The sequence below is a fragment of the Anopheles coustani genome, chromosome 3 (genome assembly GCF_943734705.1).
Source record: "Anopheles coustani chromosome 3, idAnoCousDA_361_x.2, whole genome shotgun sequence".
Lineage (NCBI taxonomy): Eukaryota > Metazoa > Arthropoda > Insecta > Diptera > Culicidae > Anopheles > Anopheles coustani.
In genome coordinates this window covers 68657228-68684541 of record NC_071288.1, presented here as the reverse complement: position 1 = coordinate 68684541, position 27314 = coordinate 68657228, and the positions used below count along the sequence as shown (strand labels likewise).

The 27314-nt window shown below is 42.8% G+C and overlaps 1 protein-coding gene across 1 annotated transcript; it reads right to left on the bottom strand.

The window, feature by feature from the left end:
* Positions 1-62: 62 nt before the first annotated feature.
* Positions 63-26671, bottom strand: LOC131272049 (protein sine oculis). The gene is made up of 6 exons (XM_058273666.1): positions 25586-26671; positions 15106-15316; positions 10051-10178; positions 9600-9704; positions 7981-8036; positions 63-1004 (listed from the first exon to the last, which is right to left on the bottom strand). The coding sequence occupies exons 1-6, from the start codon at positions 25913-25915 to the stop codon at positions 305-307; spliced, it is 1530 nt and encodes a 509-aa protein (XP_058129649.1). The 5' UTR covers positions 25916-26671; the 3' UTR covers positions 63-304.
* Positions 26672-27314: the final 643 nt, after the last annotated feature.

The window sequence follows — 27314 nt, the reverse complement described above, 5'->3', positions numbered from 1 at the left end:
AGGACAGTTGATGTTTGTCTAGTTTTCAATCGATTGTTTTTAATATTCTCTTAAGGATTTGATTACACAAGAAAAACGTTATGCTAGTGTTTTGATCGTGCTTTTTAAAAATTGTAAGTCGCCGCTAGATTAAGCTATGGTTGATAGTTGGCTCCGTTGCGCCTGGAGAGATTTCCGATTTCTCCTTCCACTGTGAGTGAGTTCTTAGGCACCGCAAGAGGGCCGTCGAGTCGATGTTTGTGTGCAGTTTCCGAAGCGAGCTCCCTTTTGTTCCTGGTGGCCGTCGGCTCGCACAGGCTTAAAATCATAAGTGCTGATAGTCGCCGATGTCGTACAGGGGCATCGAGCCCATCACGTTGTGGAAGTGCGAGTAGGCGGCCGCCGCCGACAGCTGCCCGATCGTCGTCGACTTGCTGCCGACGCTTCCGGGCGCAATGTTCATCAGGTTGCCGTTGCGCGTCCCGAGCGGCTGCGGTTGACTGTGCGGGTGGTTGTGGTGGTGGGGGTGGTGGTGCTGCCCATGTTGCTGCTGCTGCTGTTGTTGCTGCTGTTGTTGCTGCTGCTGGTGGTGTGCGTGTGGGTGTTGCTGCCCTTGCTGCTGCTGCTGTTGCTGTTGTTGCTGCTGCCCATGTTGGGAATGTCCGTGGCCCGAGTTGGGATGGTGTGCGTGGGACGAATGGTGTGTGTGCGGATGCTGGTGGTGATCCAGTGGACCACCACCCCCGGAACCGAGCCCTCCACCCAAACCTCCACCAGCGCCGGTACCACCTGGTCCACCACTTGCGCCCAAGATTCCTCCCGAGACGGACCCGGGATTGCCTCCCACGCCTCCGCCGGAAGTGAGCGTCCCTCCGCTGCTGCCCAGGTGCAGCCCACCACCGGAAGTTCCGTGGAGAGCGCCCACTCCAACCACCCCGTTGCCGCCGGTCAGCGAGCTCAAACTGGGACCTTCCATGTCTGAGTCGCTCGACGAGTCCAGATGCTGTTTGTCCGATTCGCCAGTGCTGCAACGATGGGAAAAGGATTTGGGACGGAAGAAGTAGGGGAAAAAACAACAAGATTAGTTAAAGGCACTTAATTTAACAGGTCGAGAAAAATGTGCATCCGTCAATCGATACGCATGGTTGCGTTTCATTCACAGCCAATCGATCAACCGATCGATCGAGAACGCTTCTTCGGAATCTGATTCCGAAAGCCAACTTCTTTTGCCAAAAATTGTTTCTATTTGAAAATATCCGGATCATTCACCGGGCAAATTAATCTCCTCCGCTATGGGCACTTTAAAGATGTTAAAATTGAAATGTGCCAAAGCAAATATAGAAGGGAAATATTTGGAAATCGTGTTTTCACACTAGCTCAAATCGATCAATCTCACACGCTCTGCTATTTGCTACAAGCGTTTGATTTACAATCCTCATTTGTTACACAACAAGGAATCTTGTAAACATTCGTCAATATATAAAAATACGATTACTAAAGAATCGCACGAGTCTGCAGCAGATTTATTACATCTTTTCGTAGAACAATTATCTTCTGTGTTGCTTGCATACGCCATATCATTTTGTGTGTAAAAACTTCTATGTTAATGTGGCTTGTTTAATTTACTTTTTTTGTACAATTCATATCAAATACACACATTTACTTAACGAATAACGGCAGTATACTATAAGATGATAATCTCTTGTTTTCTACCATAAGATTTTGCTTGATAGGTTCTATTTTCTCTTATAGATCACCAAAAGTTGATCAAGCCTAACTAAATATATTAAAAAAGACGTGATCATTTAAAAGTATATATATGTTTATGGAAAAATACACAATAAATGTGCTGCTAAAGAATAAAATAAATAGTTGGCCCTTCGGCCGTCCGCTGGTGGATGGTTCGTTCGTTGATGCGTGCCTCACGACCGCCGGGTTTGGTTCCGGCGCACCAGCACTTAGTCGTAATTAATTGGTCGATCTAAACACAGGCAATTTTAAAGTTCACGCTTCTCGCATTAATTAGTCGCATTCCGGCGGCGTCCATGTAGCGACTTTTTGCTGCCTCAAAGGGGACTGAGCCGTGGCGCTCGCGCATGGCTTTTGTTTTTTAACAGACAACAATTTACGTACGCACCGCATTGGCGTGACGTGCGACAATTTATTCCACTCCAAGTGCATCTTTTTCTGCACACACGGATGGGGCGAAGGTAGAAACGAAAGGATGGGACAGGGCAGACCGACATCCCGGGGACAGATTACCAAATTTGTCAACCGTGCAGGAGCGACAAATAATCGCTACATAGTTTCGAGTTGCATCAAGCAATGCAGCTCATTAGTTGCACCCAAACAGCAACAGGGAAGGTTGCAACAATCAAATTAATTGTTAAATGCTCTGTAGAAATCAAACCAAATTATACTAGACCAAATTACCCTAATTTAAGCATACCTTTTATTACTTTATTAGTTTTAATGCAACAAAAGTCAAATTTGATGCTCTGTTTTGTTTATACACGAAAGTTATTTTAAGATAGTACTGTATTTTCAATCGATTTAAATCGATTTAATTTGCTAAGCCTCAAACCATCACTTGGAGGTGCTTTCTACCATATCTTTTGGTTTACGGCTCCAGAGAACAGTATATGTAATGTTATGCATATGTATTTCTCATGTAAAGCAATTGTTTTGGCATCTGACTAAAATTTGATTAAATTCTGGTTTATTTTTGCTGAATTAAAGCGAAATTAAAGATCTATGTATGGTAAAGTTAGTTGAGCTCCTTGTACGAAGAAGCAGTTAAGAACCTTTAAGTTCAGAGAAACTTTAAGCGCAGTGCAACTTAGATTGAAAGTTGAAAGTTAACAATCGATGCAAATTGCTATCATTTATTAGGGGTTATCATGAAATCGTCGTTTCGTTTTAGCGGTCGCTAAAGGTGCTCATTTGTTCATTTCAGTCGCTAAAAGTTCATTATAATGAACAAATGAGCACCCTTAGCGACGAATGAGCGCCTTTAGCGACCGCTAAAACGAAACGACGATTTCATGATAACCCCTATTGGGCTTTAAAACTTTCAGTGGGAAATTCTTTTTTTCTGGCGGTATATTTACATTCCATTACGTTGCCCGTATGCAAATGATGGTCGCAAAGCTTATGGTGTTGTATTCAAGCATAACCATGAACATGTTATCGTATAAAAAATACACCTCAGTGTTAGTTATCTCTACAGTCAACAATATTAAACCGGTTGCAAAACAGTGTAATCGCCATCTAATCAGATTTCGCGTGGAAGTACAATTCATCCACATATCAGTCGGCCGCCGGTAGACGATTGTGGTGGGTTTATGTTTAACGTGATTTAATCATCAGTAATCGGGAAAAAATAGACCACACCCTGGCGCAGAGTGGAGGAACTTGCATAATTTCTTGTTGCTCAGTCCCCTCACGCCCTCGCTTCGAAACTCGACGACGACGAACGAGCGTGTCAATGCCGTCATAATGTCATCGTTGATTATCATCCTTCATCAGCGCCTCTCCAGCACTCTCTCTCTCTCTCTGTCAGTCCTTTCAGGCAACCTCGCCGAATCGTCTTAATCTACCTCCCGCACCCATCAGTCCCGGGTTGTCTGTATTTCTTTCCTCCTGTTTTTTTTTTGCTTTGCTAAAAATAAAAACTTCACCGCGAATACCGCATGCCCCGCGGAGTGTCAAAAGACGCGATCCGCAGAATATGTGTACACTACTTCGCGTCCTAGAGGTTGCGCTGGATTCACCCGACGGTTGCTTGCTCTTTCATTCGTCCGTTCGCACTGCAGCTCTTCTTCCTGGCTCACTTAGATCGCCTGCTATCACCCTCCTTTAGATATGCCTTTGTGCCAGTGTACAACCACTTCCCTTTCCCTTCCCGTCCAACACTCGTCACTTCCAGTCCTTCCACAATCGAGAATATACACAAACACCAAGAGGAGGACGCAGGAGGAACGCCGTCCATAATAAAAAGTGCCGGCCGGGGGCGATGGAACGACTGTACCCGCCGGGAGATGTCATCCGATACGCCATTAATTTCCCTGAATGCATCGACTGTACCCGCCGTACGTGAGTTGCCGGGTCGAACGAGTGCCTCGAACGGAAGGATCTCACGCAGCGAAGGTAACGGAAGCGTTACTATGGCGAGCGGGCTTACGCTGCGTGCGTTACGTGTGCACGTCACGGTTTTTGGGAACGGTTTTCGTGGTGGCCCTTTTGTATGTTCTATGTGGCTGAAAAATGCACATACAGACGCACACACACACACACGCTCCATTATCGGTGGTGGTGGTCCGAAAACCACCATCAGTGCGCAAACCAAAGAGAGAGCGAACGAAAAGCGCACATCGAAACCAAACCAACCATCCATCTTCTTCGCCGCCCAGAACCCACAAACCCCACACCACCTCCTACACACACACCCCCCCATCCGTGAGGATCGGGTTTCCCTTCTTCTTTCGAACCTTTGTTTGCTTTTCCCCCCGCCCTATGCTCCCTTTCCCTTGGCCGTCGCCGCAAAGGGATCCCTATTTGTGGCAGGTTTGAGGTTGAGGAAGGCACCCCAGGCGGACACAGCGGAGCCACATTAGCGCACAAAAAGGTGCAAACGGTGGGGGTGGCTGTGTGGATTTAATATGGCGGATCTGGTCCTCCGGTTTTCCAACGAAACGCCGGTGATCGCCATCCCAGCTTCATCGTTCCGCTCGCAGAGCGAACCATAACGAGACCTACTACGTCAGAACCGACGGGATTCCTATTTAAGGGCTTTTATGCAACATTAATTTCTTTAGTTTTAATTAATGCTGTGCTTTTTGACAGACCGTCGACGGAATGTTTCCCTGTAGCTTTTTTTCATGGAGACACACGTGACTTGTGGATTATTTGTAATTGGTAAATGTCCATTGTTGGAGGGTGAAAAAGTTACAATGAACCGGATAGTTTTAAGGTAGCCTTTTGCAATAGTCCAATCCAATGGCATTTTGCGTGAAGTTAAATCTTAAGTCAAACGAGTTTTATGCATTATAACTCGAAATTTTACGGAAGTATATTGTTCTATACGTATATTTCTACATTTTACTTTACTTTATATTTTGTTGGCTTCTTGTATCGATGATCATGATACAGAATCTGTATAAGAAAAAGTAGTTAATCGGGACTCTCTTATAAAATTTACTTTCAAACTGTTTATGGCAAAATTCTTCACAGTCATAACTTATTGTAAAGGATTGGATATGATAAACTTTTCCAATAACTACTTCACAATCAAAATTTGTACTTAATTGTTTTTAAATACGAAAAAACTAAACGCACAGGATTTTTGACTCTGAAATACTAAAAAAGGTGAACTGTTTCATGTTCCGAAAATGTAAGCCTTTATCATCTGTTGTTTCCATTAAATTGTTTGATTGTATGATCAGAAATAGAAAACAAATAAAATAACATGACTTTGATTAAGGGGGTTCAATTTTCAAACCGCATAAATTACGAATATTTCCAAAAAGTCCCTTTTTTGCTTGAAAACTAAGTTGCACAATGTAATCCGTCAAACCCGTTGATTCATCTTCATCCGTTTCCGTCAGTGTTTTGTCGTTTTGGGTGGCCGTTTCGATTTCGATCATTCAACCAGCCTCGGAACCGTAAAACATCGCCCTCGCGCTCGGTCCTTCTCAGCTTTCGCGCATCAAAACACAACCGCCCACGGCGTGCGTCATGGCGGCGAATTTCCCGGAATCCGGAGCCAGCTGCGGGCTGGAAAACCACAACACCAAAGCAGATTGCGGTGGTGTGGCCGTCGGGAGAGAAAAAAGGAAAACCAGCAAACGGTGGATGCAGCAGCAGCGAGGACTTTCGCCGGAATTGTGCACTGGTTTATGTTTTTGCTTGGCGTTTCTTTTTCGCTCTTTTCATTTTGCTATGCTGTTTATGCTTTTGTTGCGTGCGCAGCAAACTGAAACGTGGATTGTTGTCGTAAGATCGTCCGACTATCTTGGATCTATTTTTTTTTCTTCTTAACCTGATGTGCACATACGTGTAACCAAACAACAACAACTTATTGCATTTTAAACCTTCAAAAGAGAACACAAAAGCTGTAAAAGATAAAGTACAACAAGTGTAAATTTCTGTATTTGTTTCTCTTCTCTTTTTTTAATTTACATGGTGAAAGTCTCAGCTTATTGTTAACACGTGTTCCAAAACGACTCTTTGGTATTTATGTAAAGTTTAATAACAATACCCAACGGGCAAAATACACGTTGGTTTTATTCTACTAAACATTTGTAACGATTCTTAACTGGCCAACTGCATGGGATGAAAAGAAATCAAGAAAAAGTGGCTGTGGCTTGTTTGTAATACACTTCTATCGACACATAAACAAATTTCCAGCTGACGGACTTAAAAGATTGGTATATTTCTTGTTTACTTTACACGATTCTGCCTTTTCGTTCTCCGAGACGTAAAATTTATAGTCATAGACAGTTGTCAGCTTCTTTAAATTAAAGAAAAGTACATCAAACAAAAATGATTTTTAGATTCATTTAGATTCTAACCCGAACAATTGCTTTTGTCAGAAAACATGTATATGTGTAAAATACCTACGGGGTAGAGAAAAAAATTGTTGCAATATAACAAGCTTAAAATAAAATATAACAAATCCACAACCATCACCTGGAAGATATTTACTATCAAATGCTTCGTCCCGGTTTCCCAACACGCTTGGAAATGTAGTGCTAAACGACAAACTAGCAACGAGACCACCGGCACCAGGTTGATACATAGTTGCATGAAGCCCTTCTAAGGGCGGCGTACCCTTAAAGGGATCGAATTTTCCGACCCAAACGCGAACGGGTGGAAAACGTGGCGACGGGTGATGGAGAGACATGGCAGTCCCATCAAACCATCGATGATCGGGCGGTGATTAGGCTCGGTTCGTCAGAAAGTCCCCACAGAAAGTGGCAAGCAGTCCGATCGGACAGCGTGTTTTTTCAAAAAGAAGAAGCTCCTGACGAGCGAGGGAAAACAAAAGACGCACACATGCATATGTGTACATCGGCAGGAAAGGGCCGCCGACAGCGGGAAAAGTCCGGGCCGTACGTTTGCCAGCGTGCGGGAGGATGGAAGAATGGGTAAAAAATCCATATTGTGGCTGAAATTCGATATTTTTATTTACATTTTATTTATCTCCTTTTCAACCCCCACGGCACCACCCCACCGCCCTTCGGACCGTCCGAATGGTTCCGAATGGGGGAAAAAGCGAAGCGTACCATCGCCTTCTTTAGTTTCCATTTCTTCGGGCCCTTTTCTTCTGGCCCGAGTTGTGCCAGCCTTTGCGAACCCAGTGAGGTTTCCCATTTTGTCCGTCTCTCAAGGGAGGTAATGTATACGCATGGCAGTGAATGTCGAGACACAACGTTTTCATTTAACTATCGACATTTAATGAATCTATCTGGCAAGAAAATAGATTCACCAGTGGAATGCATTTTTGTGTTCCACAATAACGATTCCCATCACAATTCCTACTTCAAAGATCAAATACCTAGTTTTTATTGAACTAACGAAAAATCACATTGAAATCAATCAAAGTGTAACGACAAATGAAACTGTTTCACAAATTAAACAAACTAATCACCCTTCGCTTACGATCACTTAATTACGTTGGAAAAACCCAAGCGACGGAACTAATCAATGCCATTTGCTTTCTTGTTCTGCACGTCAAACATGAAATAAAAGAGCATCAAATTAATGAAGTCCTTGTTGCTGTCTTCCGATGAAGTACAAAACGGAAAATCTCATACTGTCAATTTCTAAACAATTGACAAGAAAAGGCTAAATGCATCGGTCTTGTTTCGATCTTCCGCTTGATTTCTTCTCCATACGTACTCGCAACGTCGGAAGGATCATTGCCCGGCCCAGAAGGGCAAGCGAAAGGTAATCATTGCAGAAAAACCGTCCTCCTTCCAGGACGGAGCTAATACTTACTCTTTGTGCTCAGCTGCTCGATCGCGTTGCCGTCGGTTTTTGAACCAGTTGGAAACCTGCCGGAAAGGAGAACAGAAGCGGTAAAGAGGATCAAATTAGGAACACTTCAAGAGAGCAACGCAGTCAACGAGGGGCTTATATAATTGAGCCCATTGTACCGCGGCTCGTAAAATGGTAATTTATTTTGAACAACTTATTTACGTGGGATTCGGAACCATTGAGGGGATGGTGTTAATTGCTCTGACGATTCTTGATTTTCTGATGAGTTAAAAGGATGTATGAGGTTGATAAGGGGACATCAAAGATAAATTAAACTGGGAAAATATCTCATGCATTCTTTAGTTACGTGCTCTATCGATATTTGCAATACGAATAGTGGACCGAATTCAACTGTCCTTTGTTATACACTGGTGGTTTTTGCAACTGTTTTAAGAAGCATTAGTTTTTCTAACTTTAAAAAGTTTAGAAAAAAAATTAACAAATCCAACTCATTGATTTTGTCATCAGTAAAAATTATGCTGTTTAACAGGTTAGTGTTTTATTTAACCAATTTGGCGGGATTTTGGCAATGTTACTTTTCTCAATACGTAATATTTATAATAATACTCTTTTATCTGTTTTCAAAAACATGTCTAAGCTGAATGTATTACTTTAAATAACTGTATTAAATATTATATAAATACGCAAGCCTAATGAAAAATCTTTCACATGTTTTCAAACTGCGTTATGCAACAGAATGTACAGAAAACCCACCTTAAAAAAAATTTAGAAGGGAACAAAAAATCATATCATATTTCATTGGAAGAAAATGAAACAAAAAAAAAGTCGCTTTAAAACATTCCAAAAATTCTAAGGCTGCTCTGATACCATTTCGTCGATAACTGTCGGCAGCAAAACGGATGATCCCGACCGAACAAAGGTGCACGAAAGATGCTACCGGGATAAGTCCTTCGCGGAGACTTGACGCCAGTTAATCCGACTACCGCTCCCGACCGTGGCTTCAGTTCCACTTCCTAACCTACAACTGTTACCCTCCCTCGGGGCCCAAACAATGCCAGTGCAAGGGCAACACCCAAAAAATGTGTAAGCGATCTTCCCAAAAGTAAAAAGGGCAACGGCGGGCCTATCGCCTTTGCCGGGAATGCGAACGATGTTATATTAATAACATTATGATAATGATAATCCGATCGAATTTCTCCCACGACGCCACGCTTCGCTTGCGTCCAGCTTGATGGAAGCGTAGCAATTCCAGCCCATCCCGTGCTGGATGACTCTATCATTTTCCTTTCTTCGTGGTCGTGACCTAGGAAGCTGAAGGTAAGCAATGTCGGGCGGAAAACGCAGACAACAACAGTCTTATCACCGAACCGTGGCTATCGAATTTCCTATCAACGAACCCGAAGGACTTTCGTGCTTCCGAAAGAAGTTTGTTTTTTGTCCATATGAAGAAAAGCGATAGAGAAAAAAGGGAATAGAAATTATCCTTTTTCGCGATTTTCTTCCCATGGAAGCCCAGTTTGAGAAGGATACTCAGAGCAACAACGCCACCATCCGGCGACGAAAGTGATCCCCGGCATTCACCATCGTTGCAACCTGTTCTGGCGAGTGCCTCCACTTACCTGCGTCGTCGTTAATCCGGTTGCTTCGGCCAGCTCCCGCTTTTCCCTCGGCGATGGATACGGATTATGGGTGTACCAATCGCGCAGGACCGATCTTGATTTTTCCTTTAGTTTTAATTTTTTTAAAGAGAAAAGGCACACAAGAAAAAAAAATAGAACAGAATAAAAATCAATACGCCGCCGGGGATGGTTGAGGGGCTTAGAAGAAACGGTTGGCTGGATTGGTTCTGCTGAAACGGGTTTTACGTTATGATGTCTAATGAGATAACTTATCGCGTTCCTAATCGATTCCGTCCGTGATCAGATTAATGAGTCTGTTGTTTTTTACTTTACTTTACTACACGCAACAGGTTTCAATCGAATGTTGGTCGTTTTTGTTACCGATAAACTAAGAGGAAATCCGTTTCTCACCGAACCAAACCGACACGAACATTCGTGGGCAAACGCTTACCTTAAAACAGTAGCTGGTCTCCTCGCCATCCCAAATGGTGCGAGGCAGTGGAAACTTACGCCGGACACGATATTTTCCAACGGCTCCCAGTGGGCGGCCTCGGAGCTTTTCGGCCTCCACGTAATGGGCTGGAAATGAACAGTAAAATAGCTTATTGTTGACGTGATAGGATTAAAAAAAGCTAATAGCGTTCAGATCAATGGAAAAAAACTTTTAGATATGGATTCATTTTACGTAATGAATAACGCAAAAATCAAAAGAAAGTTTAAAACTACAACCAGAATCAATTTCTATTTTTTTCAAATAAATTGAATACGTTAAAAATGGTTCAATTCTACACTAGAAGCGAATTAATCATTCTAGAGACCGCAAGCAGCTATAAGTTGAAGGTCCCAAAAAATACACTGCACTCACCATTCAAATTTGTACATGAACATTTTTCAAATTTCAATTTAAATTAAACTGTACATTACTAATAAGGAATCAACTTTAGATTAAACTAACATTTTCCTTTATGTGATCCGATTGAAAAGTTTTCAATGCCAAAAGACTTATTTTCTAAACTATAACTTGCGAACCAGCTTTGCGAACTTTCCTACAATTTATCTCTTCTTCAATATAATATTTTCACTGAATGTATGTTAGAACATCAATCTTTTGTAAAATACAAAAAGAAGTTTTAAAGTTAAAATAACTTTAAAAATCTAAACGATAACCTATTCTTAACACGTGAAGCGCTATGCCCAAAATGCACTGCTTTCCGTTCTGCCAGCGATTCGTAGAAACGCCGGCCTACCCAACGGGCTCTGTCGGCCCGAGCAGACCGACGCCGGCTTACGGGGAAGAACACTGTCGGCCCCACGGGGCCGACGTAGCGCTTAACGTGTTATAATTCCAATTAATTCCATAAATTACATAATTCAGATGCAACGTTTACTTTCACACGAAACTAAATTTACAAACGAATTCCATATTTGATGTAGTAAGTTTCTTGAAAAATAATAAACGTTATTCCAACATTCAAGTTCGAAAATAAATGGGCACCATAACACTTCGATAGCGAAAAAGGGCTTTTGAAAGCTTGGGGCTCCAAGCAGCTGCTTAGTTTGCTTACTCTACGATCCGTCTCTGTTCTACACTCTCTCCTGCAAATTCTAGTACTAATGCCAATAATGTGTGCACCTAACCTCAGACAACTCGCAAAATACATAATTCTCATTGCTAAATTAAAAACACTTCACATTCAAAACCACTCAAATAAAAATCGTTAGATCGTCTCGTCGGTAGTCGCCATAAAATTAGGAGAATTTGCGTGTCCAATTCCAGGCACAAACGCACACCTCGCGACTTCGGACGCCATATACCAACCGCCAGAGTGTGTTAAATTATGATGCTCGTAAAATTCGAAAAATGTCCCACCTCCAGCCTCCGACCCTGCGCGTTCGAAATGTGTGAAATCGTGAAACCTGAGGTACGCCGGGAGGCGCAAGGGAAAGAGACCTGGGGTCAGTCAGCCTGCGAGGCTGGCGTCCCGATCGATCGCGCGTCCGATAGGGAAGCGAAAATTGGTTGATTTATTGGTGAGAACAAATCGATCGAGCAGCGCCAAATGGCGAATGGTGGGGGAAATTTGAATAACAAATTGGATTTGTTTCTGTTCCTTTGCTGGTAGGTTGAAGCTCGCGGTGGTTTTCTTCCTCACGCAAGGATACGAAATTCCAACCGCGCGAGGCTTTTGGCCCGGAGCTGGTTGGGCAAATTGGAAGGTGCCATCAGAAACACATACAAATAAATAATTATTGACAGATTTGATTTCCAATTCGTTTCTTCTTAGAAAAGGGGAAAGTTTTGCCTTCGATCGAAGCAGAAAGTCAGGTCGAGTGACAATTCGACCAAAACGCTGAAGCAATAGAATCATGAAAGGTTGTAAGTAATGCTTGCAAGAAATTAGAAACGAATTCAGGATTTTTTTCGTGGAAAACAACCAGCGATCCAAAATTTTTGTTAGGTCCAATATCTTATTCCTACCAGTTCTCGAGTTCTTATACTGAGATTTTGACACATTTTGATTCTTAAGATGTAAACCTTTCTTGAAATCGCTTAAAGACACAAAATCATTCCTGGAAAAGATAAGGAATACATCATTTAGAGTAAACTAAAGCTTCTAAAAGGAACATCCTCTCGATTATTTCAAGATTTCAAATTTGTTCGGGAAATTTGTCATCAGGTATTTAACGTTCTGAAATAAATTTTCTCCGAAGAGATCGCACAGAACTTGAACCCACCCACATCGTTCCAAAAGAAACGTTTTCTTCGAATGTGACGGCATTCTAGCACGTATCGGTTGCTTTATCGCGCAAATCTGACCAAAGTGAACTAAGTGATCCTTCCCATCAGAGCCGGCCATTGGGCTCGCTCGTTTCGGTTGACGTTTTACTATCCAACTCCAGCTCGTGGGCCACACGTAAAAAATGGGAACTGACATTCGATATCCCCCATTTGACGCATGGTAAGGAAAAGAAGAGGAAAGTAGACTGAGAGAAGAGACAGAGAGAGAATAAGGTATTAGAGTCCAGGAACTTCCGCGACTCGTGACTCGCGCACTATCGGAGGAGCCTTTTTGTCGCCGTAAGGAAACGTAAGGACCACTGCGAGGATCGCAGATACTCATCGAAAACCCACGGTGGACGCACGCCGCGCCACGAAGGAATGTCGAGGCCGTTCCAGAGGTCCGGATCGCAGAGATACCGCGGATCCGGAGATCCAGAAGATCAGTTACCGGTCAGCGTCGTGCGCTTCGTTCCGGGCCTTCGCGCTCTTATCAGCGTGCTCAGATCTCGGTGTGCTCGTGATACCTGAGGCCACCCCAGACGACCTGCCCAAAAGCGGCCGACCTTCCTCCGGCTCCGGATCCGGAGCCACACACGCACGTCACGCGCAGGACGCTGGAACAACCGAAGGAAATGTCCCTCGAACAACCCACCCAACAAGAAGGTGTCAAGTTTGGGTTCCATTTCATTGTGCGTGTGCGAGGGTCCGTGTGTTTGGGGCGACAGCGTCTCCATCGAAATCCTCCTACCGCCCCGGAATCGGATCGATTCCGTCCGCGGAGCGTGAGGTGCGGATCGAAATGAAATAAAATGCTTAAAGGTCCATAATTTTTATAGACAAATAAATATAATTGCTTCCCCCTACGGTGCGGAGCGACTCCAGCCACGTTCCGGCTGACTTCCCTGCCACACATTTTCGCCTCCCAACCCCCGGCCACGGTCGCCTCCCTTCCGATACCGGTGACGCTTCTGTGCGTTGCCCATGTTCTCGGCTCCAAGTGGACATACTTTAGTGCCTAACGGACGACGACAAAGACGTAGGGTGTCCGATGTCTTGAGGTTTTATTATGTTATGTTGTTTTTTTCTTTTCTCGTTTATTCTTTGTTTCATTGGTCTCCTTGTTTTATTTCCCCGCTTCTTCACTACCCGCTGCGGGTTAAATGTCCACGCGGAGTCGCGACCAGTTGAGCGAGTTGAAGTCCGAACCCGAACCATGGGGCGACTCATGCAAACAGGTTTCCCAAAAACCAAACCAGCCAAGAGTTGGATGGGTCTTCTTTTTTTCTTCTTTTTTTTCTTTCTTTTGTTCTCTCTCGCTCTCTCCTTCTCTCACTGGCTCGTTTATCGGTCTGGTCCAGTGACAGTGAGGATTTAGATTATTGTCTCCTATTTCTTGAGGCTGCATGCCACAAACTAACATAAGGCGCACCGTGCCGTCGTCCGAAGAAGCACGTGTGGCGATCGAACTACCCAGAATACCTGTTCCTGAGCTCCAACTTTTAAACCAACAAACTCAACCCGATGACGACATATCAGTCAACTTGTCCAACGATGACTCTCCGCATCCGTCGGTTTCGTCTCTGCGGGCAGAGTTCCGGAAATCGATCGATCATGAAGATTGACGCCAATCAAAATATGACTGACCGCGGTTTTGGTCAGCTAACAACAGATCAGAAGGCACTACTATAGGTTTCCCGGCACAATGCGGAATAGACCTTATGTGACAAAATCGAAATTTTGGTCTACTCTTTAACAAAAATATCTTCTGGCTCATCTCCTTAGAACTTACTCTATGGAATCATATTCGGTTCATGTGGAGTTTGCAACGGAGTTCAAGTCTCATCAGCTCCCTTCCATCAATCAAATGCCGTTGTATCCTCCAACTGGTCCATGTAGTCATGTGTGCAACATAACGGAGCTTCTACGGCTTCCGAATGGTTTCGCATCGCTTCACATCCCGTTGCGCTTGTTTACCCGCTCATGCAACTCACTCACTACTCTACGGCGTTGTTTTGCAGATTTGCGAAAAATTTCGGCACAAAAAGGCTTCCCTGTCACAAAACTAATGACTTTCCGAGCATACATGATTCCGATAAGCTCGGTATGGTTTGTTTCTTGTTTTCTTTGCGTATACTTAGGGAAACTATGGACATCAAAGCAAGCGGCACCAGAAGGTAGCGCGAATGGCATTTCCCTACGCATACTTTGTTCAGTTTCCGAAAGGAGAGAACATCCGCACCGCACCGCTACCATGGAGATGCAAACATTCAATCACCCTTAGGGAAACGCTACTCTGACGTACGTGTGACTAGAAGATAGCGTAGAAAAAAGAACTGTCGGCACGAGTGAAGCAGGTCAGCGGTCCCCGGAACCAGAAGGAAGCTGTAGCGTAATTGGATCAGCGATCTACGGCGCGTTAGATATTGAACGAACGTTAACCCTTCCTCATTCGTGTGTGCATGTGTGTGAATCGTTGTCCCGGGGACTTTCGACATTATTGGTGAGCATATGTTTTCACTTAACTTCTGGCCCAGACAGCAGAACCGAACGCAATGCGACAGCAGCGGCAAGTGGAGTTCTTCTGCCCAGGCCTGACTCGCTTGAAATCTGCGACATCTACGACTACGAAGCAGATTCCCAAACACAGTTGCTAACGATACGAAACAAAACTGACGGTTGTTGCTGCTTGCCTCAGCTTCTCGATTCGATCCGAATCTAGCCTACCTTTGAGCCACAGCGCCTGCAGCTTGGCGTGGTTGTGCGGGGAGTACTGGTGATGCTCTAGTAACCGGTACAGCTCCTTGAAGTTTCCACGGTGGAATGCGACCACCGCCTTCGCCTTCAGCACGGACTCGTGCAGTTGCAACTTATCACACTGTGGAAGGGACCACAGGAACCGCCCCAGCCGTTCCACGTTACCGGCTTGCTGAAGAACCTAGAACAGAACACAGTAAGAAGAACATTAAACCAAGAGCACTGTGAGTTGAATCGGTGAAAAGAAATTATGAAAGGTACAAATTCTGTTTCAGTTAATTAAATCTTTCCCACAGATTGATTAGAAAACCTATTCCATATAATTATTTCTTTCTTCATTCATCAGAATCTTGCCTCTGCGGAATGCGGAAAGTATTCCTCCCGGTTCTGAAGGGAAAACATCACGCACCAAAGCAAGCCATACAAATTAACACCAGTTGAACCAGTCGAGCCCTCCGGTGGGACAAATAAAATGAAAATAAACCAGCTACACATGTTCGCAGATGCTGGCGGTCGGTCGGTGCTGCTATGTCGCGGTTATGCTACTCCCGCAAGACGTCAACGATGCTGAGCTATGTTTCCCGGCCCGCAAGCATCTGACGGTAATATGTTAACGGTTATGACAAGTTTATTAGATGTCCGTGCCGATGGAAGACGTTCGAGGGATATGGTATGGTGGGTACCGTGCGAAAGACGCAAACACATCGTTGATCGCGACGCAACATAGCAATATGACAAGGGAAATGCCGTCTTAAATGGGATCTCTATTCTGCCAGAGGACGAATAAAATGTTACAAAGATGGGAATGTTATGAATTTTAACATAGAAACATAGTTTGTACATTTTACCAGTAATATTGTTCCAAGACTTGTTGAGTTTTCAATTTATAGAAGCCATCAGATCCTTCTAGATGTAACTATCATCTTCGCGAGTAAAATCTAAAACTGTCCACATCCCTCCAACAATTTGCCAGCCAAAAATTCCCATAAAAAAATCGTTAAAACTCAACGAACCCCCAAAAGGAAACATGTATCTGTTTCGAGCTATTATTTGTAGACTTCCTTTGGCAGGAAGTTCATAAATTTCATTCCCTCACGAGCCACTTATCAGCCAAAGTAGGGAGCGGTCGCATTTCATGGAGGCGAAATTCCACCAACCGATTTCCCTTTTTTCCCAGCGGAATACTTATCGCGCCACTTCCGAGGGAATTTCCTGCATCTTCTCCCGGGAGGAAACGTTAAACCAGTGGCACCAAAAACATTCCCCCATTCCTTCTACGGCGGCCTTTTCTTTCGCTGTGGGTGGATAAATGAATGCGGAAGTGCGGGTGACTTGGGTTGGGAATCTAATTTTCCCTCGCCAACCGTTTCCCTTTTGGCATTTTCCAAACTGTTGCCGGCGTCGGTGATCGCGGTAGCATCCTTACACGTAAAGGAAGCATCTCAAACTCAACGGAGCGGCGGCAAGTCGGTGGCGTACGGTGGAGGAGCGATTATGAGAGGGATCAACACTAATTTTCCTCAATTACGGTGATGACTGATGCTGCCTGACAGTGCCAGACAGAGCGCGCGTCGCAAATGAAATGTGCCCTTCGGAGAGCGTTCCTTCGATTCCGATAGAACAGGGTCTTTATTTACTACAATGTTGTAAAAGAGCTAATAATATGCTACTAGGCACGCCCCGCAAGGGGGGAAGGCATTCGGGACGACGGGCGTGCGAAACGTGTGATGGAACATGATTCTGACATTTACATGCACCCTCGGCGATAATGGGGAATGTGCAGGAGAGGGGGAAAGTGCAACGAAAGCTACCCCACCCGAAGGCGCTTGATGCGAGCAGCGCATTTTAATTAATGAAATCAAGCTCAAAAATATCGAGACCGGCACCTGAATAGTAAGCCGACCAACATTGTAAGATGACTTGGAACTACAAAGTGGCTTCAGTTTAATTGAATATTTCTTGGTTGCCTTTATTAGTTCTGGTTAATTAAGCTATGGTTTCCAACGTTATGGGAGTTATATTAAGAAAAATTAAATAGTGCTATCTGTACGATATTGAATTTGTCTGAAAGCATCAGAAATAATCGGAGAGATGTAGCTTATTCAATGCCTGCAACTTCTGCTCTCTGATGAGGTAAAATTTTTCTTCTTAATATTCAAACTAGCATTTTTCGATTCATTATCCCTTCCTATTAATCAACAGATCCGTGTTTGACTTCTTATATAGTTTTAAAACATTTATTTTCAAAATCTATTGTTCTAACTGCTATAGAAACTACTTTTCGTAATTTACGAAATTCGAAGGCAGAGAATATTTATCTGTTCTGAACTGGCAAATCGTTTTTTATTCCTTGTCTACGACCTCTCATACTCGGGGACTTTTAAAGTTTGTTTTAACAACTATATTCGACAAAATAGTATGTAGACTTAATAAACAACTGAATGTAGAATGTCTTTTAAATGCTTTAAATCACATGTTCTTTTCAATGTTATATATAAAAGCAAAGCGCACTTTAAAGTAACTATATTTTTTATTAAGTAATCAAACTTATTTTTGATGTTATTACCAACTGCTCAATTGTTTGGTATCCCATTTGTAATTGTGTTAAATGATTGTTTATGCTCATCTTGAGAAGCTCTACTTTATCTTGGAATTATCCAAATACTCCTCGAGTAAAACATAAAAAGTGCAAAATTCTTAAACCTTGTAGCATTCAAAACACCCCCTTCGTACGATCAAACACATACGAATACAATTAACATATGTAACATTATGTAATTGATGCTTCGCTAGCGCCGAAAGCCAACCGTCCACTGCTACCAACACACTTAATATTCAAAAACGAACATAAATCACACCAAAAGTACCCACCACCCTCCCCTGTTTTGGAACATTAACGGAAACACATAGACTCACACGTGCACACCATGCTAAAAGTGAGGTTGCGCTTGTGCCCCCAAAGCGCCACGGAAGGTGGTAGGTGCATAACCACTTTAGGGAAAGACTGAAAGACGGCATAAGGGGAAGTAGGAAAGACTCAGGGGACACCAGTACCGGCACTATCAGATATCGCACCGGGCATCAGTTTCGGGTTTGTGTGGGAAAATATTTTCCGAACGCATTGACATTTTTCAACCGTTGCTGATGTTTTGCTTCGCAACTGTCTGGCATAGATTACTTCGGGGTTTTGTTTTTCATTTAATTTTTAAACTGTTTTTCCATTTTTGAACTGTTTTTTTTTCTCTTTAAGGTTCATTTTGGTTAAGGTTCATTGTTTTGTTGCCTGATTTAAGATTAATTTTCTTCTGATTTATTGAACTAAAAGTCAACACCTTATTGTCTACATAAATGTGTCTTTATTTAGCGTCAACAATGTTGGTTCAATTCTTATATACTTTTTCATCGTTTAGAAGCAGTTGTAATAATAATTCGCTTAATAATTGACTTCAGTGATTTCTTACCACTTTATTTCCCTATACAGACTTCAGGCCAACATATTTCTAACCGTGTTATGTTGCAGGCTAAAGAGGCAAAACATTGCAGTAATGGCGGGAACAAATTGAAGAAACGTTCGAACACAACCAGGTGAGCAAATGGTTGCAACATTTTCCGCAATCCGTAACCATCCAAAAACATCGAAAAAATGGAGAAAAGAAAAGTGGAAAAGTCGGACCGGCCCCAAACCGCCGAGGTAAGATATTAGAATGTATGATCTATTTTTAAAAATCACCTCCTTCACGATATCCTCGCGTCCCCGTCTGCCTCCATCCCGCGATATCCCGGGGCATCCCTTCTGGTGGCCGCTGTGCATGTGCTTCTATTTCTGCGGGATCATAAATCAGACCCACGGAGCACGAGCGTCGTACGTCGCCACAAGGAAACCGATCGGGTTGTTAGACGCCGATCTTCACCAGGTTTGCGGGGTTGTTTTCCTGCAAATTTGCTACAACGTAGCAAAACCCCCCTGGCGAAGGTTTTTCGCGACGCAAAATGTTGCAGAAGGGGGCGAGGGAGGGGGATCACTTTTCCGTAGGGGCTTTTGGGGGAGGTTGCACTTCATACACGACGCCGAACCGACACGATTGAGTGACAAGTTTGACGGAATTAATTCACCGGCCGGTGGAGCAGTTCCTTTGCGGCCGGAAATTTGGAGGGTTTCATATTTAACGACACGCGGCGCAAAGGGTCGTTTTCAAGGCAGTGAAGGTAACGCAACGGCCTGTGTTTGTCGTGTCTGGTGTCGTGCGAGTGATTTAGAGAAGCAGAGAGATTATAATCTTTTTATGATACTTTTTAATATCTTAGATGAGACAGTTAGCGGTCTTGACAAAAATAGACAGGCTCGCCGGACGCAGGTTAAAGACTTCAGGACATGTGTTCCTCTTTTTTACTCGATTGCCTAGGCCCACGCAAAGCATTTCAAAATTCTTTTGTTAAACTGGTTGCTTTTTTTCAACTATTTTGTTTGGTTAAGGGTTCATTTTTAATGTTTTGAAGATGTATTGCTGCTAACAAAGCTGCTAATTTATGCCTTCATAATTGTGTCACAACTGCCACACATTCTGTGGAAGACCATAGTCAGAAGATAAAAGATAATAAATACTATGAATAGGAGAAATATTGAGATTGCTTATGTTCTCAAAATTCTCTGTTTTATAGCATTTCAGATCCTTATTGAATTATGGAGAAATTTGATCCGTAAATAAATTTATAGAATAGTACAGGCCAATTTTCGAAGCAAAATATTACTTTTTCGTGTTTACTTATTTTAACAGTTTCCAATTACCAACCTTATGATTGTTATAAAGCTATTAAAAAAAAACAAATAGATTCTTCACACACATGCACATGAGAATCCTGGGTGTACAATAACACAAATTTATATTTTTTCGAAAATATTCCTCTAAAGCTCAAGTCGTTTTTGACTCTGTTGCAGATGCGTCCCATAAAAGAATCCCGTATTTTTGCAAGTCCTTTTCAACTTTTCCAGTACTATTCGGAGACTGTTTTGTTTTCCCTGCTATTCCCACTTGACTGTACACTTCTTCTTTTGTTTCTTCTTTTTCTTTTACTGCTCCATGTTTTCCATCCTGTTTCCCAAGTTGATCATTTTGTTAATTTCCTCATTTCCTCTGGTGCGTTTCCTTCTTTTCTTATACTCCTTTCGGCAACGCTTGATGAGGTTGAAAAATACGGACAGCAAGAAATTTGCCGAAAGAAGAAACGATCCTTCCACGCTGGTTCCAGGACCAAGCACACAAGAACAAATGCAAATGCAGGCGTTGCACTGGGTGTGTTCGTACGAGGAAGTAAAAGTGTGCTTTAAGTGTTTATCAAGCACTTTCGGCCGAAGCATAAACATTAAAAACCGAAGCCGCCGAAATGAGAGAACGAGTGTCGACGAGAGAAAAAAAAGGGTAAACAATCATCTGCTTAACACATTGATTCAACGACCGGACCGTAATGTCTTCTGCGGAAAGGAGCTACTTCAAAAAAAAAAAAATGTGCTCAACCACCCCCGTACCCGTTCGATGGAAGCTGAGAATTTTAATGTTTACTTTTTATTTCACAAACAAACAATTGAAACAAAATCAAATTGAGTGGCAATTTGGTTAATTGCTGATGAGCTGGAATGAAAGATTGAAGATCGATGATTGCCCGATCGTAAGTCTAAGTAGGCTTTACGTTAAATTTACATTTTGAAAATATACGACACTTTTGTTTTGAATTATTTTTATTAATTTTGGTCAAAAAATATGTTTTGTCTAATTTTTCTTTCCTAGTACTCGTGAATGTACTTAAAATGAAGAGGAACCAAAAAATACGGATGAGTTCGATGACTGCCACCAAAACTCAAAAAAGGTCAGAACCCTTCGGGGGGTCGATGAAACTTTTTGAAAAATAAAATATTTACCGACTGGAAAGCCTACAAAAATCGTTCCACAACAACCTGGCGATAGAACGACCATCCGCAAAAGCATCTGATGAAACATATGATGGGAAGGACTTCGGGAAGCCATCCCTACCACCGGTATATAGGTGCTTGTGTGTGTGTTTAAATATAGTACCACTTTAGTGTTTGTTCTGCGCCCGCCGAGGATGCACTTGGAAATAATTTTCCCCGGCCGGTACTTTTATGGGATCCCCGCTCCGTGGCAACACCGTGGCGTGGACCGGGTTGTTGGTTGGCGCGCCACAACTACTTGCGACACCGCGGGCAGCCCGGGGAGTTGAGGGAAAGGAGCGGGTAAAGAAGCGAACCTACAGCGACATCAACCCGGGGCTCAAATGTCGACCCTCGTCCGCCGGATCCGTCGACCAACTGGCAAACGATATCGAATTACATTTTTCACCGCACCGCAAAACATACCGTTTTCTTTAACGCCAGCGTATGCAGGCCATGCATGTGCGCATGTGTGCGCTAATGTACGTGTGCCCACGGTTGGGGTCGTCGCCGAATGCTGAATGTGTATGTGTATACCGGAGACCGCTCGAATCCCGGGCCGAAACCGCCATTCGTCTGTGCGCCTTTCGGCCTGGAGAGATGATGATGGAGTTGCGATGAAAACGCACCCAGGAAAGAGAAGGAGACGATCGCTACGTACGTTAGAGAAGACATCAAAAAACGGCTAACACTGCACGGTAGAGGGGAAACTACCGACGGGATCTTTATATAAGTTTTCTTTTTTTAACATGCCATTCCCCAAAACGCGGCCTATCGAGCGAAAATTAAATGAACCATCTTCCATCCGGTATATACGACGAGATTTCCAACCGACCTCCGAAATGTCGTAAAGCAGATAGAATCTTTTCTCGTAAACCTTCAGGCTGAGATTATTAATTCAAAATTAATTTCAAGTGGTGCGAGTATTAATAATGAGCGTTAAATTGTTATAGTTATGTTAATTCACAGCATGTTTCGTTCTTTTTGAAATTCTTTGAAATTTTAACATGTTTTGGCACCAAGAAACATTTGCAGCAAATGATAGGAGATAAAGATTTAATTAGAGTTATGTACGACACAACTGGTCGAACTTGATTGTACGAGTGGAAAATGGAAGAAGTTTAGGTTACCTTTTTTATTTGTTGAAGATTCTTCCTAATTTTAATGTTCATAAAGTGATAAAGAACAGGTAACTTTATCCTAAAAAAATGATAATTTAAAACTAATGTTGTTAAAACATATGCTGTGCTTTTCCTTTTCATCCAGTATGTTGTCTTCTCGTTCATTTATTAAATTATTAAAATTATTTTCACTCTTTAAAACTACTTTCAGACATATAGTATTATTTCAAATACTTATTATCATCTGGTCCAATTTTGTCTTCTCGTTCAGTTTTATAATTGGTTGACAATTATTTTTACTCTTTTAAACTATTTTCAGACGTATTACATTATTGCTAACACTTATTATCGTACTGGTCCAATTTACCTTTTCTAAGAGCATGCCATACTTATCATCTTCAGAACCTTCTTCAATATCAGCCACATCTTAAACAAGACTCGAAAACGAACAGGAAAACCATGCTGGTGACAAATCTAGACCCGGTAGGCATCATTCCATCCCGGATTCCTTCCGTAACACTCAAAGAATGCTACCCCCCATGGAGAGGAGCCTTTCATAACGATCTAGAACCCCCAAAACCCGCTGGTTTAGTCCGGTGGGTCGTAAATAAAACGAACGAAAAATAGGTAAAACAAACAAATAAACGTTCTATGGTTTGGAAAAGACGAAAACCCAACGACCTCCAATCTCTGGTCACCGATCGATTCTTCATTCTACTACAACACCTCGATCGACGCCGGAGTGGAGATTCAGGTGATTCATGGGTAGTTTGTATACGTCCACTCTTGGGCTTTAAAAGATCGTCTGCGGAGCAGAGCAAGTAGAAAGCGAACGTCCAATCTGTACCAGTTTCCACCTGTTAACCCGGCCGAGCCAGTAGAACGCATTTTTCCACACGTTTTTCCACCGTGGGCCGCACAACGTCAACGGGCACGATCCGATCCGATCAACGATCGATTATCTTTGGCCGGGTTCAGGACCCAATTCAAGCAGCATGTTTACGATTATGCGCGTGACCGCATGGCTTTTTTTCTTAATCGTGGCCAAGGTGAGAATAGGTAAATAAAAGAAACCCCGAACCGCAGCAGAACACAACACGTGGCGGTGGGACGAACCCCCCTGACTCGGTCACTATCGGAGGTGATCGAGGGACTTTGGGGGAAAAGATAAACATTCCGGAGGTGCGTAAATTTATCGCCCGGACGGTGCTGGACAGTTTCACTCTGGGAGCGCAGCCTTCCAACAGTTCCCCCCGAGGGGGGTGGAAAGGGAGGAATCGTGCGCTCCATGGGATGTTAAAGGCGTCTGGAAGACAGCACAGAGAGAGCATCGCGATCGGATAATGGTCGTACGCTAAGTCTCCCCGGTTCGGTAAGCAGTTGGAATGGTCAGTAAATGCTTCCAACAACACAACACCAACTTGTTCCAAAAACAAACGAATAGTGTTCGAACGCAGCAGAGGTCTTCTTGTTTAGCCACCAAACAACGGCAGAAACAAAAACGTGGGGAAAACGTGAAAACAAGAGGAAACCCTACAAGAGATCTGTAGCTGGTGATTAAATAGCCCCCCTTTCGGAGGACACGATGCACAGTCGGTAGTTGCGCCGAGGTGCTTCGAAATGCATCCAATGTTTCGTGGTGTTAATTTTTTGATCATGATTCGATGATAAACGATCGACCATGGAGTTGGTATTGGAGTGGGAAATAAAAATTACTCGCTGGTAGTCTTTGCGATGATCAATCTCAAACAATCCGCCCCGTAGTGACAGATGTCCTCTCAGTCTGATAGATTTTGTCTTCGCAGTCAGGGTAATTCGTTGATATTATAAATCGCAAACCACTGTTTGTTTATAGTCATGGAAACATTTTACTATACTTCATTTCGATTATGTTTAACACTACTACAAACTACAAATCAGCAAACTAGAATAAAAAGATCACACAATCTAATTTAAAAGACACGAGATTTTGAATTTTTTTCTTCTTAAGATAAAAAATAAAGTTTCAAAACAACGTTCTCATAAAAAAAACTTTTAAACTCCGTCCGGTAAACCCGATAAAGGTTTATTTTATTATCAACAAGATAATAATCAGAATTTGAGTGAAGTAGTACACAAATATGAATAAAACAATGATCGTATTATCAACACCGATGAGTCAATTTGTAAGATATTAAAAACTAAATGAAGCATACAATCAAGTGATGGAAAGCCTATTTTGATACGAATATAATTGAGTACAAACGTAACACAATACGTATTGATAAACAAACCCAAAAATAATAAATCAACTTTGTAAAAGTATGTAACATTATTGGATCTGGGATAACAGAAGATAGGAAAAACTACCAAACTTCTTTAGAATTGGGATGAACGATAAAACTAGCTTAAGAAAAAAATCATACAAGAATATAATAAAAATTTCAGCTCGGGATAAGACTTACGACATTTAAAAGAAGCTGTCTTCTATGTGCAAAGTCATATCTAAGAACTATAGATCGTACATTAATGAATGTTTATGAATTTTTTTGCTAACCATTTGTTGGTCTCACAATTTTCTAAAAATTGATTTACAAGCAACATTCAGCTATTCCACTTTTTCATTCCTAAACGAAAGAGAAACAAATTTGATAGAATGTAGAGCGGAAGCTCGCCATTTCGACACGTTTGTGCAGACTGGTATCGTCGCAAACGATCTACCTTCGCCTTATCGTCGGTAGTCCATCATTTTTGGGATGGTTTCGAAACCATTTCGGGTCCGAGGCGGACAAACAGTAGACCCAACCATGCACCGAATCACTTCCTGTTTGATCCTTCCGCTTACCGTCGGGAGCGGATCGTTCGATCGATGCTAAAGAGCACACAAAAAGACGTCAAAAGGAGAATGGGAAAAAAAAATGGAACATGAATGAATCGCTCCGGGCTAGGACTGAAGAAAGAAACTGGCCTCCGACAAACCGCACGCCCAAACAACTCTAATCCGCTTGACGTTTTCATCAAAATATGAAGGAAGGAGCCACATTCTTCGCTCGATCGTCGATCGTCTTTTCTAAGCCATAAATACTCTTGGAAGGAGGGAGGCAACGAATGGCGAACGGAATCGGTCCATTAGGCTTTACAAATTGTCACTTCATTTGTTAACTCGATTACTTCTTGTTGCTTTTGAAAACGGAACATTGTGGATGGAGGTCTTTTTTGTGACGTTGTTGTACTCCGTTCCTCTACTTGACGTGTCACTCACAGAATAAAGCAACTGTCAAAAACAGTTCTTGCAAAACAAAAACCCCCAGAAGTAACGTCATTCCCGTTGGCTATCCTCACGGGTTTTCCCATTTTCCTCCCAGATTCTATTATTATTATTATTATTTCACATTTTGCAACAAACCTCGCATACGCAGGCCACCTGCTCCTGGGTGAAGCCGAAGCTCGGCAGCGACTCGCGATCGGCCGCGCTGACATTTCCGTTCTGCGCGATCAGCTCCAGATCGGCGTCGCTGGTCGCGCTGTTGTTGTTGTTGTTTATTACGCTGTTGTTGTTGTTGTTGTTGTTATTACTATTAGTGCTATTATTATTGCCGCTGTTAATCACCAACGGTCCCGCTGCGTTCACAACGCCTCCAGCGAGACTTCCGCCGCCCTGTGGACTGAACGTTGGGGGCGTCTGTTTGGCGGCCGACGATAGCTCGTAGTAATCGCTCGATGGATGCTGCAGCATTTTCCACCGTTTTTTTTTCGCCTTGTTTTGTTACGTTTGTTTTGCTAAAAAAAACTTCGGCTTATTGCACACACCACGTCTTCACTTCACGGCACGGGCTGATGAAAAAACTGATGAGACACTGCCGAGCTTGTTTTTGACTGCACTTTGATTTATCCAATGCAACTTTCATATCAATTATCATATACTCAGTAGATTTTCACATCGTGCTTCCGTCTTTCATGTTACACCTTTTCTACACTTCACTATTATACGATCTTTCAATTCTTTCACTAGTGTAATGCCGCTTTTGCAATATCACATCAAATCGCCTTCTAAAGCGCAAAATTATAGCCTACAGAGATTCACCGCCCGTTTCCAAAAACAAAAAAGCTCAAAATTCTTCGCACTATTGGTAATATTTGGATGGTAAAACAAAACACACTTATCCACTGCAAACTTATCGCCGCTATTAGCAATGCATTCTTTCTTTTTTATTTTTCTTCTTCTCTCTTTTGTTAGTACATTACCATACACCTCGCGGACACTAAGAGATTGCACTGAAATAAACTGATTGCGGGGTACGTTGATCTGAGAGATCACTAAATTCCAATGATTCGGTTTGGTGCAACACCTTATTTATGTTAATACTTTACATCACACTCCAAACGCTCGTATTGTGACCCTTTTTTTAACACGCCTGCGACTCGATCCGATTCGATTGTGCGCAAAAACCAAAAATTAGGAACGCACGACGTGTGCGTACGCTTCCGATGATCTCCCGCGACTGAACGCGAGGACACGGCTGAGTTCCTCTTAACCCCTGAAAAACGCATCTGCCCGCGTCGGTTCTAAAAATCGGCATTATTTCTCGCTCAAAACGTAACGTGCGTTACTACATTCCTCAAGCGTTACGGTAGGCACTCAAGTAACGCGATCGCACTCAACAGAAAAGGGGCGTGTACGTTAGGTTGGGAAAAAACGCAACCCTCGGGGCAACCAATCACGGTGCAGCTGATAACCTCTGCTGCGCAAATGTCCGCAAGACTGCGAATAAGAAAGGGGAGTAGGAAAACGGCAACGAAAAACAAGGATAAAAGCGCATTATCCTTGCCACAGGTGCGCATGAATCGGAATGTTGGACGGAACTCCCTTTCTGCTGCGTAGGGAGAGACGAACTGAAACAGAGAGTGAAACAAGCAAACAATTAAAATGGCGGCGTTGGTTACGGAAGCGTACAGGGTGACCAGCGTTCTTTTGTGAAGGGAAAAATATTACAAAAGAATCACACGTGTCTACCCTGCGGGATATACAGTGTTTCATTAATTATCGCAATTTATAATAAAGCATAAACAAGTTTTGTGAAAGGGAAAGTAACGCCAGCTAATATGGCGAATTACATAGTGAGAGCAAATATTTC

Bases quoted from the DNA above. Each gene is read 5' to 3' on its own strand.
- LOC131272049 (XM_058273666.1), bottom strand. From the start codon at position 25,915: ATGCTGCAGCATCCATCGAGCGATTACTACGAGCTATCGTCGGCCGCC. The intron at 15,317-25,585 runs GTTTGTTGCAAA...GTTCTGTTCTAG, and splicing joins AGGTGGCCTGCGTATGCGAG to GTTCTTCAGCAAGCCGGTAA. The intron at 1,005-7,980 runs GTAAGTATTAGC...CCATCGTTGCAG, and splicing joins CGAGCAGCTGAGCACAAAGA to CACTGGCGAATCGGACAAAC.